The sequence below is a fragment of the Argopecten irradians genome, chromosome 14 (assembly GCF_041381155.1).
Source record: "Argopecten irradians isolate NY chromosome 14, Ai_NY, whole genome shotgun sequence".
NCBI lineage: Eukaryota > Metazoa > Mollusca > Bivalvia > Pectinida > Pectinidae > Argopecten > Argopecten irradians.
The window spans coordinates 26,834,825-26,851,150 of record NC_091147.1 but is presented as its reverse complement, the minus strand read 5'-3'; the positions used below and the strand labels follow the sequence as shown (position 1 = coordinate 26,851,150).

The window sequence follows — 16,326 nt, the reverse complement described above, 5'->3', positions numbered from 1 at the left end:
TTTGTATCGGCATTTTGTAGTGACGGGTAAATATTATGAACTAGAGCACAGTAACCCATGAAATATTTATTTTATTACATAATCATTTAATCACCATTTTTTTCAATTGATTTTTTATGAATACCAAAATCACATATAAAAATCTTCACCATCGTACTGGATGGAAAAGCTCCAAATCATATTAACTAAAGATTAATAGAATTTTACATGGGTCTGTGAAGTGGACAGGGATATCTCAACCCGAGTGAAAGATTTTAGCTGGTCAACCCGAGGCTTGCCGACGGTTGACGGTCAAATCTTTCACGAGGGTTGAGATATCCCTGTCCACTTCACAGACCCATGTTTGATTCTTTTTTCTCCCAGGAGAACGTCGTTATGCGTCAAAATTGATGACGTCATCTACAATGCGCGCCGCAGTTACGCCGCATATATTGATGACGTCACGTTATTGTCTAGCGCGTGTGAGCTGTCTTACACCCCCTGTGTAAGATAGAGATATCTTTTCCCTAGTAACCACGGGATATCCCTACGTATTCTCCCATACTTCACAGGGATATCCCGTGGTTGCTAGAGAAAAGATATATCTATCTTACACAGGGGGGTGTAAGACAGCTCACACGCGCTGGACAATAACGTGACGTCATCAATTTTCTACAAGCCATTCTGCTAATGGATTACTCCTCCGGAACGAAGAAAGGAGAACGAGAGGTCACAACAAAAAGCTTAAAAAACAGCAGTCAAGACTTCGATGCAGGAGTAATTCATTTGCTTTAAGAGTAGTGAACACATGGAATATTTTATCGGACAAAGTGGTTAACTCGGAAAGCATTCATTTATTCAAATCAAACTTAAACAATGAGTGGAAGAACCATCCTTTGAAATTTAACCAAGATTGCTACAGTGAGATCTAACTGCATATACAGTCCAAACCTCATAAATTGTGTACATGTGATTGAGCTGTGCCAGGTGAAGAGAACTTTATTTCACCGGTAGTATATTATTTTGATAAATGTAAAATGGATTGTACATGCTTTTATCAAGTGTTTGCACAATAGTTTTTTTTAGAAAACGGAAACAAGTGCTATTAATGGAAAGCACAGACTTTATATATATATAGGATCGGAAGATCTAAAATTGAGTGAAGGAAATGAACTTGATTACATCGGACATGCGCAACTCGATGAAATCTACATGACAGAAGTCGAAAGTAAAGGTGGTCTAGAAGCCAATGGCTTATCAATAGACCGACGATCAGGGTAAATCAGGTAAAGCTAAAAAACAACGGCGAGGTGTTCCAAAAGCCGTTCAATATAACATCTCGAACCGTGCAATATAATGTTTCCATGAAAGCGTGCAATAAAACTTCGAACAGTGCAATATAACAAGGTTTTATTGAACGGTTGGGATAATTGTTGGAAATATTTTATTTCCTCATGTATAGATTGGTATAAACAAATTACGTAATAAATCTAAATACTGTTGGTTAGAAATGAGTGCCAGGTCCATGTGAATTGAATATAACAGACCAGCACCTGTTATACGTCATGTATTAGTGGGATAAAGATAAGTTTAATAAACATGAACTATTCAACCAAATATTTTATTGTTCCAACAAATGCAAATAAAATTATCTCAAAAGATCAACGATAAAATAAAGTGTATATATAACTGTAGCTCTAAATCCATTTCTATGTTAATATGTAATCGTATTGCACTTAATATTTAAATGTGTCAGGGTTAAAAATCTGTAAATTATCAAGAACATACAATATGTTTATACTGTGCACTGTTACGCTTATATAAACTGTATAATAACCAATATGTAGATACATGAAAATCTATGTCTGTATTGCTTTGATGATTGAGAAATTCAGAAAATATAAAAAGGTAGCAACTGTATGACATATAAAACATGTCACAAGCAATAATACTACAAAAAAGTGTTTATCTGTAGGAAATACCAATTGTACTCTAGGTTTTTCTTAGATCATGTAATTTTGATAACATAAGGCTCCTTTGTAAGAAAATTTGCATAATATAATATGGGTTGTCCCATTGAACACTTTATCAGTTTTAAATAGTCAAATAAACAAAGGAAAAACTAATATTGGTATTCCCTGTGGTGGTACATTCAGGACATATGAAATCTTATCATATCTGCAAGTCAAAACATCTCTTTACTCAACCTGGAGAGGAGAGACATGGGTAACAGTCTGTGTGCATGTCACAGCTTGAAAATGCAGTGAAAACCCATTTATCAACACAGATAAACCTATCAAACAAAACCTTTACACATAATTGTACAACTCTGATAAATGGATATTATTAAATAAACCTATTCCACAAATTATTTTTCAAAAACTGTCTTACATACCAGTCCACAGGGTATAGCAGTGAAAAATCCCTTTATCAGCTCTGATAAAACTATATCAAATTTGATAAACCCACATTACTGAATTTGATAAACCTATTTAACAAATTCAATAGTGCTTGGATTTTTTCAAAAACTGTCTTACATACCAGTCAACAGAGTAAAGCAGTCAAACAAAAGCTTAACAAGTCTGATAAATGTATATTATTACCGTAAATAAACCTATTCCACTAATTAATTTTCAAAAACTGTCTTACATACCAGTCAACTTGGTATAGCAGTGAAAAACCCCTTTATCAACTTTGATAAAACTGTATCATCAAATTTGATAAACTCACATTACTGAATTTGATAAACCTATTTAACAAAGTCAATAATGCTAGGATTTTTTCAAAAACTGTCTTACATACCAGTAAACAAAGTATAGCAGTAAAAAAAAACCTTTATCAACTCTGATAAATAAATGTATATTATTGAATTTGATAAACTCACAATATCGATTTTGATAAATCCATTCGCTTTCACTTACATCCCAGCCTACTTGTTATGGCAGTGAAAAATCACTTTATAAACTCTGATCAATGCTTCTTACATTTCATGAATTCTCAGTACTGAATTGAATAAATCTACGTATTCTTTTCAAAACTATCTTACATACCAGTCAACTTGGTATAGCAGTGAAAAACCCCTTTATCAACTTTGATAAAACTGTATCACCAAATTTGATAAACTCACATTACTGAATTTGAAAAACAAATTTAACAAATTCAATAATGCTAGGATTTTTTCAAAAACTGCCTTACATACCAGTAAACAGGGTATAGCAGTCAAACAAAACCTTTATACCTCTGATAAATGTATATTATTAAATAAACCTATTCCAATCATTAATTTTCAAAAACTGTCTTACATACCAGTCAACTTGGTATAGCAGTGAAAAACCCCTTTATCAACTTTGATAAAACTGTATCACCAAATTTGACAAACTCGCATTACTGACTTTGATAAACCTATTTAACAAATTCAATAATGCTAGGATTTTTTCAAAAACTGTCTTACATACCAGTCAACAGGGTATAGCAGTAAGAACCCCTTTAACAACCCTTTGTGGTTTAGAAATTATGTAAATCACATACTGTAATTAATAATTCAATATAGAAAATACTACCTTCAAAATGGTATCTCTATGTCTTAAATGTACCACCATAATTTTCAAACTGTTCTAAAACAGAATTATTGCAGAAATTATATCCTTAATTTTTTAAATTGTTTATAGTAGAAAAAATATCAATAAAAAAAAACTCACAATGATTCTACATTTGTCAATTTGATTTTTTCCCAACTTCTACTGACCAAAACAAATTTTCTAAATCCCTAGATAACTTGTCATAATTTGCCAACTCCATTGTAGATAACTTCTAAATGTTTGCTCTTTTGTTGTCAATCTAGAATAGGTCCTTGAGAATGTTCTTTGCGGTAGGCTTCCATGTCCTCATCTGTCGGACGCTGAAGTATCCGTACTTGATACCGCCATAGCTATGTTTACGTGTGTGACCATATGTGATGCCTTCCTCATTCTCTTTGTGGGTCTGGACCAGTTTTTGTCCTGCAAGTGATAGTGGAAGAATACACAATGCATCTCAGATCTATATTAAAATGGGATTATTGATATGGAAACATTATTAGATAATTTCATATCAATGGAACATTGAGTTTTGTGACAACTACACTTCATTCCAGAATGTTTCTAAAAGATGTGTATGATAAAAACATAAATATCAACTACAAGAAAACAACATTAAATCTTGTTAAATCAATGTTGTTGTTTTTTTGGTTTTTTTTTCTCAACGATCAATTAATTCTGATTGCAGTTATCAGTTACTTCAACCAGGAAATATAAAATATACAAATGAAGTAACTTTAATATGCCTGTGACAGGAAGAGATATGAGCAGGACAGATATATGGGTAATGTTATATCCCAACCCGTTTCATAACAGGGCCATCATAAAACAAGAGGCCCATGGGCCTTAACGGTCATCCCTGTATGAAATTCAGAATCGGATTCTGATCGGAAAAACAGAAATTCCGATTGGAATCCAATCGGATTCTTAAAAATTTACCAAAAATCCGATCGGACACGGATTCTGTGTGCAATATCTGATCAGATTCTAAGAAGCAAAAATCCCAGTCTGTAATTGTTTGTTTGTTTGTGATTAATTAACGTCCTATTAACAGCTATGGTCATGTAAGGACGGCCTCCCATGTATGCGGTGTGTTGCGTGTAATGTTGTGCGAGGTGCGTGTTTTGGGAGACTGCGGTATATTCATGTTGTGTCTTCTTGTATAGTGGAACTGTTGCCCTTTTTATAGTGCTATATCACTGAAGTATGCCGCCGAAGACACCAAGCAACACACCCCACCCGGTCACATTATACTGACAACGGGCGAACCAGTCGTCCCACTCCCTGTATGCTGAAGGCTAAGCAGGAGCAGAAACTACCACTTTTATAGACTTTGGTGTGTCTCGGCCAGGGGACAGAACCCAGAGCCTTCCTCACAGGGGCGAACGCTCAACTCAAGGCCAAAAGTGAGGCGGTGCCAAGGGAGGCTTTAGGAAAGATAAAGTTATTTAGGAAGAAGAGAAAAGATAAGATCCTAAATTTAGTCGCCTTTTACGATCATGCAATAGGGGCAGCAGGTACAATTCTAACGCCCTACCTGCAGGGCCATCCCAGTCTGTAAAATCCTATTCTATATCCAGTTGGATTTTAGAGAATTGGAAAAATATTCCGACTGTGACACAGATTTCTGAACTTTGTAATATTGACAGAGTCAGATTTTCTGACTTAGAGTTTTCACTGACACAGATTTTCTGACTTAGAGTTTTCACTGACACAGATTTTCTGACTTAGAGTTTTCACTGAAATACAGATTCCAAACTTTAACTTTAAACAGACAAAGATTTTCAAGCTTTGAGTATATATAATCCCACAAATTCACTTAACACTTGAACATATTCATAAAAAACAATTAATTATCTTCTTTTAATTTTAGTTTCATTTTCTAATTCACTAATTTTTTTAAATAAATTGAATGGTTTTTTTTCTGTATTTCAGATAATGTAAAGTCAACAGTTACACCTTGCTACTTAACAAATTAAACTATCAATGAAAGGAAGGATGAGTTGTACCAGGAAAAACTCTTTAATGCGAAGAGGAGCAAGAATATCATGGACAAATAAAACATTGTCTTATTATCTAAAGGACTTATGTGTATATATATAAAGAGGCATTGAAATATTATAGATATATGAGCTAAAAGCCATAATATGGTTAAAGGACTAAATTGACTTTTTTAACCTCTATATTAGATAATTATTGCATAAAAAATCCTGCTTACAAACTTTCGTGTTAGTTTTTTTGTTTCATTTTGTTGACTTCCCTGGTGTACTAATAAATCCGATCAGATATGTGGCTACAGTAAACTATCATGGTTTGCAGAAAATCTGATCAGATTTTTTTTCCAAAATCCAATCGGAATAAAATTCAAAATACGATTGGGTTTTTTAGAAAAATCTGATCAGATTTTTTTTCTGAATTCTGGTCGGAATTTTGAGTCGGATTTTATCTGCTGAGATTTTAATACAACTGGATTTTTTTCTGCACGGATTTTCCATATATGGAAAATCTTACTCTATTCATTTAAATATTACGCCCCTGTTTTCCGATCAGAAAAAAGTTTTCCCGATCGGATTCAGGAAATTATGATCAGATTTTGATATACTGTAAAGAGGAGATATTAATCCGTGCAGATTTTTGAACATTGAAATCCGATCAGATTCCAATTCCAGTCCGACCAGATTATTTCGTACAGGTCTGACTCATGGCACAAAACAACAAAGTCAGGGTATTAAGTAGTGGTTAATAATTAATCAATATAAGCAATACAAGGAACTCCTTTGTTGAATATTTAAGTTTCTGAAATAGGTAAAGGTCATTTGTTGAACAAACTTGGTAGCCATTCATCCATTTATAGTTGTAACCCATTCAAGGATTAAGGCGGAGTAAGATTTTAAAGCCAAATTTCAGCAAAGCTCCCATTTTGGACCCCCATGTTTGCATGCTGTTTGCCATCCCTTGAAACCCCTATAGATCAATTTTCGTTGAGATCAGAGACCGAAACCTGAAAACAGGAAGTGGGCCAGCGGCCATTTTGGAATACCAAAATCTTTACGAATATTGTTTGCATGTTGTTCGCCATCCCTTAAAACCCCTATAGATCAACTTTCGTTGAGATCAGAGACCAAAATCTGAAAACATGAAGTGGGCCAGTGGCCATCTTGGATAACCAAAATCTTTATATAAAATATGATTGTCTTTCCCTAATGATGTTTTACACCAAATATGGAAAAAAAGCCACTCAAGAGTTAAGGAGGAGTAGGATTTGAAAGATAAATTTCATTGAAGTTCCCCCTTCTGAGCCCCACCCCTCTGTCCCCAGGGGTCAGACCTAACTCGTTCATATAAAATATGATTGTCCTTCCCAAATGATGTTTCACACCAAATATAGATGAAATCCATCCAAGGATGAAGGAGGAGTAAGATTTTAAAGCTTAAATTAAGAAAATTTGCCCTTTTGGGGCCCCGCACCTCTGCCCCTGGGGTTGGACCTATCTCATTTACATAACAAGAGGCCCATGGGCCTTAACGGTCATCTGACTCATGGCACTAAACAACAAAGTCACAGTATAAAGTATTGGTTAACGATTAATACAAACAATACAAGGAACTCCTTAGTTGAATATGTAAGTTTCTGAAAAAGGTAAATGTCATTTGTTGAACAAACTTGGTAGCCCTTCATCCAAATATGGTCGAAAACCCATTCAAGGATTAATATAAGGAGGAGTCAGATTTTAAAGCCAAATTTCAGCAAAGCTCCCATTTTGGACCTCGGTCATACTATCCCCATGGGTCTTACCTCGGTCCTTTATAAGATATGATTGTCCTTACCTAAAGTTCCCCTTTCTGAATCAATTAAAACCACTATAGACCAATTTTCATTAAGATCGGAGACTGAAACCTTAAAACAGGAAGTGGGCCAGCGGCCATCTTGGAATACCAAAATCTTTAAGAAATTTTTTGCATGTTGTTCGGCATCAATTAAAACCCCTATAGACCAATTTTCATTGAGATCGGAGACTGAAACCTTAAAACAGGAAGTGGGCCAGCGGCCATCTTGGAATACCAAAATCTTTACGAAAATGTTTGCATGTTGTTCGGCATCAATTAAAACCCCTAAAGACCAATTTTCATTGAGATCGGAGACTGAAACCTTAAAACAGGAAGTGGGACAGCGACCATCTTGGAATACCAAAATCTTTACGAAAATGTTTGCATGTTGTTCGGCATCAATTAAAACCCCTATAGACCAATTTTCATTGAGATCGGAGACTGAAACCTTAAAACAGGAAGTGGGCCAGCGGCCATCTTGGAATACCAAAATCTTTACGAAAATGTTTGCATGTTGTTCGGCATCAATTAAAACCCCTATAGACCAATTTTCATTGAGATCGGAGACTGAAACCTTAAAACAGGAAGTGAGCCAGCTAAAATTAAGAAAATTTGCCCTTTTGGGGCCCCACCCCTCAGTTCCTAGGGTTCAGACCAGACTCATTTATATAAAATATAATTGTGTTTCCCCAATGATGCTTCACACCAAATATGGATAAAATTCATCCAAGGATGGAGGAGGAGTAGGATTTTAAAGCTAAAATTAAGAAAATTTCCCCATTTGGGGCCCCACCCCTCAGCCCCTAGGGGTCGGACCAGGCTCATTTGTAATATGATTGTCCTTCCCCAATGATGTTTCACACCAAATATGGATAAAATTCATCCAAGGATGGAGGAGGAGTAGGATTTTAAAGCTAAAATTAAGAAAATTTCTCCATTTGGGGCCCCACCTCTCAGCCCCTAGTGGTCGGACCAGGCTCATTTATATCAAATATGATTGTCAGTCCCCAATGATGTTTCACATCAAATATGGATGAAATCCATCCAAGGATGAAGGAGGAGTAGGATTTTAAAGCTAAAATTAAGAAAATTTGCCCTTTTGGGGCCCCACCCCTCAGCCCCTAGGGGTTGGACCACGCTCATTTACATCAAATATGATTATCCTTCCCCAATAATGTTTTACACTAAATATAGATGAAATCCATCCAAGGATGAAGGAGGAGTAGGATTTTAAAGCTAAAATTAAGAAAATTTGCCCTTTTGGGGCCCCACCCCTCAGCCCCTAGGGGTCGGACCACGCTCATTTATATAAAATATGATTGTCCTTCCCCAATGATGTTTCACACCAAATATGGATGAAATCCATCCAAGGATGAAGGAGGAGTAGGATTTTAAAGCTAAAAATAAGAAAATTTGCCCTTTTGGGGCCCCACCCCTCAGCCCCTAGGGGTCGGACCACGCTCATTTATATAAAATATGATTATCCTTCCCCAATGATGTTTTACACCAAATATGGATGAAATCCATCCAAGATGAAGGAGGAGTAGGATTTTAAAGCTTAAATTAAGAAAATTTACCCTTTTGGGGGCCCCACCCCTCAGCCCCTAGGGGTCGGACCAGGCTCATTTATATAAAATATGATTGTCCTTCCCAAATGATGTTTCACACCAAATATGGATGAAATCCATCCAAGGATGAAGGAGGAGTAGGATTTTAAAGCTAAAATAAGAAAATTTGCCCTTTTGGGGCCCCACCCCTCAGCCCCTAGGGGTTGGACCAACTCTCATTTATATAAAAATGATTGTCCTTCCCCAATGATGTTTCACACCAAATATGGATGAAATCCATCCAAGGATGAAAGGAGGAGTAGGATTTTAAAGCTAAAAATAAGAAAATTTGCCCTTTTGGGGCCCCACCCCTCAGCCCCTAGGGGTTGGACCAGGCTCATTTCATATACATAAAAAATGATTGTCTTTCCCCAATGATGTTTCATACCAAATATGGATGAAATCCATCCAAGGATGAAGAGGAGTAAGATTTTAAAGCTTAAAATAAGGAAAATTTGCCCTTTTGGGGCCCCACCCTCAGCCCCTAGGGGTTGGACCAGGCTCATTTATATAAAATATGATTGTCCTTCCCCAATGATGTTTCATACCAAATATGGATGAAATCAATCCAAGGATGAAGGAGGAGTAGGATTTTAAAGCTTAAAATAAGAAAATTTGCCCTTTTGGGGCCCCACCCCTCAGCCCCTAGGGGTCGGACCAGGCTCATTTATAATATAAGATATGATTGTCCTTCCCCAATGATGTTTCACACCAAATATGGATGTAATCCACTAAAGAGTTTAGGAGGAGTAGGCTTTTGTATAAATAGTCTTACACAGAAATGCCCGGCGCACGCGACGGACAAAACATGATGACAATAGGTCATCCTGACCTTCGGTCAGATGACCTAAAAAGTAAATTAAACAATATGACAAAAAAAAACCATTCACATTCAGGTCAAATTCTGCTGAAAATTACCCTTCTTGTAGCTGAGGTAGGCATTGTCTTCAGAACTGTGAGCAACCAGAGCTTTGAGAGGCCGAGACTGTTCCAGGGGTTCACCATGTTTAGTGTATTGGGAAGGATCAATGTGCGAAATGTCCTGCTCCTTAACTTTAACTGAGACTTTCTCCTCTGTATTGTTAACCCATCCTTGCATGGTAACACGAGGCGGTGGTGCATCATCATCATCTGAATCCTGTGGAGGACATGGCAGTTTCCTCCTGGGCTTTTTCTCAGATTCAACAGGTTCTGGTGATGTTTTGCCATTAAGTTTCTGCACTGCAGTAAATTCCTCCTCTTGTAAAACAGGCTTCCTTACTTTTCTGGCCTGTTTAGGTTGATCCTGGCTTTCTACAACATCAGGTGTAGGGTACCTGTTTCTGACAACTCTTGAAGATTTCTTGTCGTCACCATCTTTATTTGTATTGTCCTCTGATTCCACAATGTCCCTGTAAACTGGTTCAGGTGCCAAAGTGCTCTGTGAAAATCCCATTTCTTTCAGCTGATACTGAAACCAGTAAATGTGCAGTGTTAAAAAATGACCATTGAAAGATATATTTCATCTTAAAACAAATTTCATTCATTCCCTTTTTCATAAAAAATATATTCATTTTTATATAAAATTTCAATTACAATGTACATGTAATACCTTGTTTCAAATTTCCCATTTCAGCTATATCAAATTGTACTAGATCAATAGAAGACAGCATTTAATATTTTGTTTGAACTTACAGCAATATCTGGAAACTTGTAGATGAAAACATCCTCTTTACTCTTCATTGAGACTTTCCTCGGTTCAATGAATGTTGGAGATAGCACAGACATGATGTCTAGTGTTGACTGCTCCTTGTCATTTCTGTAACCAAAACTCAAAACTTTAAAACACAGCAATATTAAATTATTTATATTTTATACTCATAATTTAAACCTAAACAAAATGTTATTTGCAAAACTTTGAAAATTTAAAGTTAATTTGTATGGTATCAATGTTTAAGGTTCAAGATGCAATCCAAACAAACAATTTTGTCTTAATAAGTAATATTGCAAATACATTGAATATATAGTACCTTAAAAGCTCCTGGTGGTTCAAGATTGATGCAAATTTGGACATAGCAGCATTGCAAACTTTTACTCTTTCTTCTTCAAAGCTTTCAATTTCAGCTGCAATCTTGGTCATACCCTGCCACCAGAACAGAAAAAAATGTATGAGTATGTATTGTATTTAACAAAGAACTTCACTATTAGACCGCAAGTTATATACATCACAAGATTTCTACCGAAGTGGATGTGTCGCCAGCATAGCCGTTTAAAACATTACGAAAAATAGTTAAAACAGTTGAAAATATTTTTAATAATTAAGTGAAGTTATCAAGTCCAGTAACTCTTGCAAATATTGGCAGATTTTGAACAGTATCAACCCATCTGAGATTTCATTGATATAAAGCAATATACATAATTTGGTTGAAATTGGATAATAAATACAAAAGTTATTGTCCAGAGTGGAAACCAAATAATTATCTGTTTTGATGATTTTAAAGTCTCGTAACTCTTGCAAATATTGAAGGATTTTGATCAGTATCAAACCCATTGTAGAATAATAAATATTAAAAGTATCGTAGAATAATAAATATTAAAAGTAATCGCAGGAAACCAAGAAATTGTCTGTTTTGACGATTTTAAAGTCCCGTAACTCTTGTAAATATTAACGGATTTTGACCAGTATCAAACTGAGATCCGAGATCTCATTGATATAAAGCAATATACTAAGTTTGGTTGAAATTGGACAATAAATACTAAAGTTATCAAGCGGACACCGTTTTCCGGATGCCGACAAAGTGATACCTTATATGTGTTGCACTTGTGTTGCAGGCGACACAAAAAATGGGTTTGAATATAGAGATCAAGGAGGTGATTACATTTTTCAATATCTGTGGGGCCAAAACAAGGATACAAGTTTTAATTTTCATAAAATATCCCATAATTTAATGAGAAAGGGCAAACAGAAAGGACAGTTTATATAAAATCCAAAGACGGAAGGTGGTATTTGAATGTCTTGAAGTTCAATGAAAATTGAAATAAGACCAGTATAAATTAATTTACAAGATGATAATTGAACTATAACGAAGTCTATAGAGGGATCAATAATACTGTTCATCATGAATGTATTTTATATATCAGTTCAAATTTAAATTAGATTTAGATATAGTGTCTTTAAGATGTGACATTGAGTACTAACTTTTATGATGAAAATTACATCAGAATCTATGCAAATCAATTTTACCTTTAGAAGGTTTTTTCTACTTTCAGCTTCTTCTCCGACCAATGTCTCGCACTGTTTAAGTGATTTGTTGAGCCGAGTAATCAGATCCTTTTCAACTCCTCGGAGAGTTCTCTGCTCCTTAATATCACGGGCTGATACTTCTACATCCATTCTATTGGTTAACTGTAGAGTAGCTTGGACAGTCTCAAGTTTCTTCTGGCAAGTTGTTAGTTGTTCACGTAACTTTGTCAGTGTCTATATAAGATTAAACATTATAAGATAATTGCATCATCATTTGCATTAATTACATGCAGAAAAATGTAAAATATAAGGTTATCATAAAAGTTTTTTTTTTTTTTAATATGGACATGAGTTTGGTGAAAGCGTTTGATTTACCTTTTTCTCCTTTTTTAGAAGTGTGAGTTTACTGGAATGGTCATCACATAAGAAGGAATATTGCTTTTTCAGGTCATCTGGTCTGGATTTGGTTGTAGGAGAGTCCAACCATCTATCGACAAAGAAAACAGTAGTAGTAGTATTATAGATATTAATTAGAAATTGTCTGTAACATGATCTGCTGTTATTTTTTGCATCATTTAAATGTGTATAGTTACAGTGTAAACATCATGACATACGGCATGCTTACACTGACCATGAGATCAACAAAATCATAGTAAAATAATTTTTATGCAAATGTTAGCTTCAATTTTTCTTGTCCTTACCTTTTAATCATCTCATATGGTCCATCAACTTCACGTAGTTTGGTAACAAAGTCCTGCTGGAGAGTGACAGAGCTTTTCATGTAAGCCTGGTATTTCTCAGTGAAGTCATCAAACATTGGGTAATTGGATGCTGCGAATAATACAAAGATACATTTATGTAGTGAATATGTATGTAGTGATCAAGTGTAAAACATTTTTTATATCAGCATCTTTTCCTCTTTAAACACCCAGTTCAAGAGTCCTGCACAAGTGTTTACTACAGTTGATACTAGATATATTGTATATCATAGGTAATTGGTACTGCTATTGGTACAATACATTGTAGTTTTTCACAGTCTGATAACAGTAAATATGTATGTATTATGACTAATCTTGCATTTCAAAGGGAATTTTTCATAAAACATGTCTTCAAACACTTTTTGAGCTATAATTATTTACCTGCATGTCTTATTTTTGCTTTTTTAGCAATTTTATAAAACACTAGATAAAAATGTAAAAGTAACATAAAAGGTACATGTAGGCAGTACTGTAGAGACTAAAGGGAAGTAACTCTGGATAAATTTGATGAATTCAATTGTGAGAGTTCATGCTCTGTCTGGTAAATTTTTTTTCAGAGTGACTAAATGAATATCAACAATTTAGGTCTATCAAGACTTAATAGAAGGAAACAAAAAAAGTTAGACATTTGGAAATATATAAATTATATATCATACAGTGATACCAGGTATAATCTACCTATCTATTCATAAACTATTTTTAAACACTTTTTAGTCAATCATAATCTAAAAACCAATGTTTCTTTTTTCATCTTTTATTTACATAACACTAAGCAGAATGTAAAAAATGATAAAAGAAGAAGACTGATAATAAAGGGAAGTTACTCTGTATGATTTGAAGAATTGCCAGATGCTTGGCCTGGTAACTATTTTTTTTCAGAAGGAAATACACAATTCACAACTGAGGTCTGAAAAGTAACACATTGCATGTGGACCCAGTAAAGGTCTTAGGAAGACAAAAAATCGATTTTTTTAGAAATACCTCATATAAATTAAGTTTGAAAACAGAATTCTTTTATGGAAACATACATGTTTTAAAGCACAGATGTACACTTACCACCATCATTCAGTGTTTTCAAAGTAGCATTGTTTTGCTTTTCCATAAGTTGCAGTTGGGATGATTCACATGCAAGGCTGTCTTTGATAATGTGCTTTATCTCCACTGCTATCCTGAAATAGTTAAGTGATTAATAAGTTTAACACTAGACCATTATGTTGTCCTTTTCTTACGATCTTTGCTAAAATGTGCATGTATAATGTAGACATGTAAAAGTGCATGTATCGCTACAGAGTATTAGCATCAGAATGATAAAATTAGATTAAAAGTCAACTCTATGTTTTGATTAAGTTTACATCTGTATCTACTAAGGTTACCTTATATGACCATTTTAATCATCTTATCTAACACTGCTTATTTATATTTAGCATTTTGGAATTTGTCGGCCAGTCAATGCCAATGGTCAGAGCATACGTGTATATTAGTCTATATATAGTGGGTCTTTGATTTAACAGCGTGCTAAACACCTATGGTCACAGGTTTGAAATTGGATCCTAAAACCAAAGTCGTCATCTTCAGACAAGATGGTGAATAAATATGATTCTCCTATTTTGTTGAATAAAATCTCGATTGAAACATACCGATTATCTTATGATGAATCCACATTCTTATTGAAAAGCCATGAATAGGCATATAGACTTTAGAACTTGTGACAAAGTCAATTTTATTTTTTTAATTCCTGCAAATCGACGCCGACGCCGGCGACTGGCGCTTAGCCTTTAATTAAAAATAAAATTGATTGTGCGGAAATACATTGAAATAAGTTATTTTGAATAAAGTATTACTTACTCTCGTCCTTTGGCGAGACTGTCAAATATTTCTTTCTTCAATAAACGCATTTTACAGATCATTTTCTTGGAAGGACTTTCAGTCATCGACTCCATGATTGATTCACAAACGGAATATGGCGCCTTAGCAACCCTCGAAAAGTCACGTGAAAACAGCCGCGCCGTCTGGTCCAAGTGACCTTAAGGGAAATAACTCTAAATAACGTCACGCTTTCAAGGCCCACTACCTTTCCGGAGCAAAATTTATAGGTTTCTTAAAAAACATTAGTAACAAAAGAAAATTTATATCGATGGCTTAAGATGAGGTTACAACACCAAACATATGCAAGATTTCCTGTCTAATGTACGATAACAGTGGAGATTCATTTCGCTGTTTTGCCGTCTGGCGCAGTGATAGTCAACTACCGCGCGGCATTTAGGACGACGACGGGAAACATAAAACGACCCGCGTTATGAAAATTAACATTTTATTTATTCTAATTAAACAGTTCTGAAGGTGATGATAAGTGTGCTAGTAATAACTTCTGCGACTCTACAAAATTATTGATCTCGTTTTACATTCCTATTTTAAAAATTAAAAGCCGTTTCGGAAAGGTAGTGGCCCTTTAAAACAATACCAGTACGTAATAGTGTTGCTGTTTTTTGTTAATATCGTTTTTGAATGTTAGTAATTGCAGTTTTTTGTTCCTGGGTCAGGCCATACCCCCATACAACAGCAGCATAGTAATTTATTGGGAGAATATATGCATTGTAATACACTTTTTTGGCATCGGCATTCAAATATCTAAGACATAGATACGCAGTACAATGTAGGCCTACTTAATTAAAACAAAGTATCTGCCGTGGCTAGTTTTGATAAAACTTGTTTTACCTGTTCTACCCAAGTGAGGTTTTATTGATATGTACACCCAAAAGCTTTTGAAATGATGAAGAATGTATTTCCTCATTATCTGCATACAATACCATGGGCATATGATCACCCGACTTTTGTTTACTGAAAATTAAAATAGATTTAGTCTTCCGTTGATAAGTTTTATGTTATTATTTGTACACCATTTTACAATTTGATTCAAGTTTTCTTCGAGTTGACATGTAACACTAGTATAGTCAATAGCCTTTACATGCATAGTACTGTCATCTGCATACATATCTATTTGACAATTTTTCACATATAGTGGCATATCATTTACATAAATAATAAACAATATAGGACCCAGTATTGATCCTTGTGGAACTCCCGCTTTTATAAATCCAGGTGATGAGGAGCTATTTCTATACTGAACGTTTGGTACTCTGCACATAAGTATGAAGCAAACCAACTAATACCTGACGTGTATAGTATTGTTTATTTTTTGTTAATTTCGTAGTTGCTTATCTGTATAGCAGCACTCGATCACTTGCTGTGGCAAATGAAAGAATATAGTGGATATATTGGATATCTTTTGCCAATTGTATTTATTCTATGGGTTTTGTTGTCATCTAAATCGAACCATACTTACGGAATATTGAGGC

General features: G+C 34.9%; 1 protein-coding gene across 1 annotated transcript; it reads right to left on the bottom strand.

Moving 5' to 3' along the window:
* Nucleotides 1–666: 666 nt before the first annotated feature.
* Nucleotides 667–14,969, bottom strand: LOC138307924 (uncharacterized). Its single transcript, XM_069248849.1, has 9 exons — nt 14,816–14,969; nt 14,027–14,139; nt 12,914–13,043; nt 12,588–12,699; nt 12,213–12,446; nt 10,999–11,111; nt 10,664–10,787; nt 9,908–10,439; nt 667–3,977 (listed from the first exon to the last, which is right to left on the bottom strand). Exons 1-9 carry the CDS (start codon nt 14,908–14,910, stop codon nt 3,817–3,819), a joined length of 1,614 nt encoding a protein of 537 aa, XP_069104950.1. The 5' UTR covers nt 14,911–14,969; the 3' UTR covers nt 667–3,816.
* Between the last annotated feature and the right edge of the window lie 1,357 nt (nt 14,970–16,326).

Bases quoted from the DNA above. Each gene is read 5' to 3' on its own strand.
- LOC138307924 (XM_069248849.1), bottom strand. From the start codon at position 14,910: ATGGAGTCGATGACTGAAAGTCCTTCCAAGAAAATGATCTGTAAAATG. The intron at 14,140-14,815 runs GTAAGTAATACT...TAACTATTTCAG, and splicing joins AGTCTCGCCAAAGGACGAGA to GATAGCAGTGGAGATAAAGC. The intron at 10,788-10,998 runs GTACTATATATT...TTTTGGTTACAG, and splicing joins AACCACCAGGAGCTTTTAAG to AAATGACAAGGAGCAGTCAA.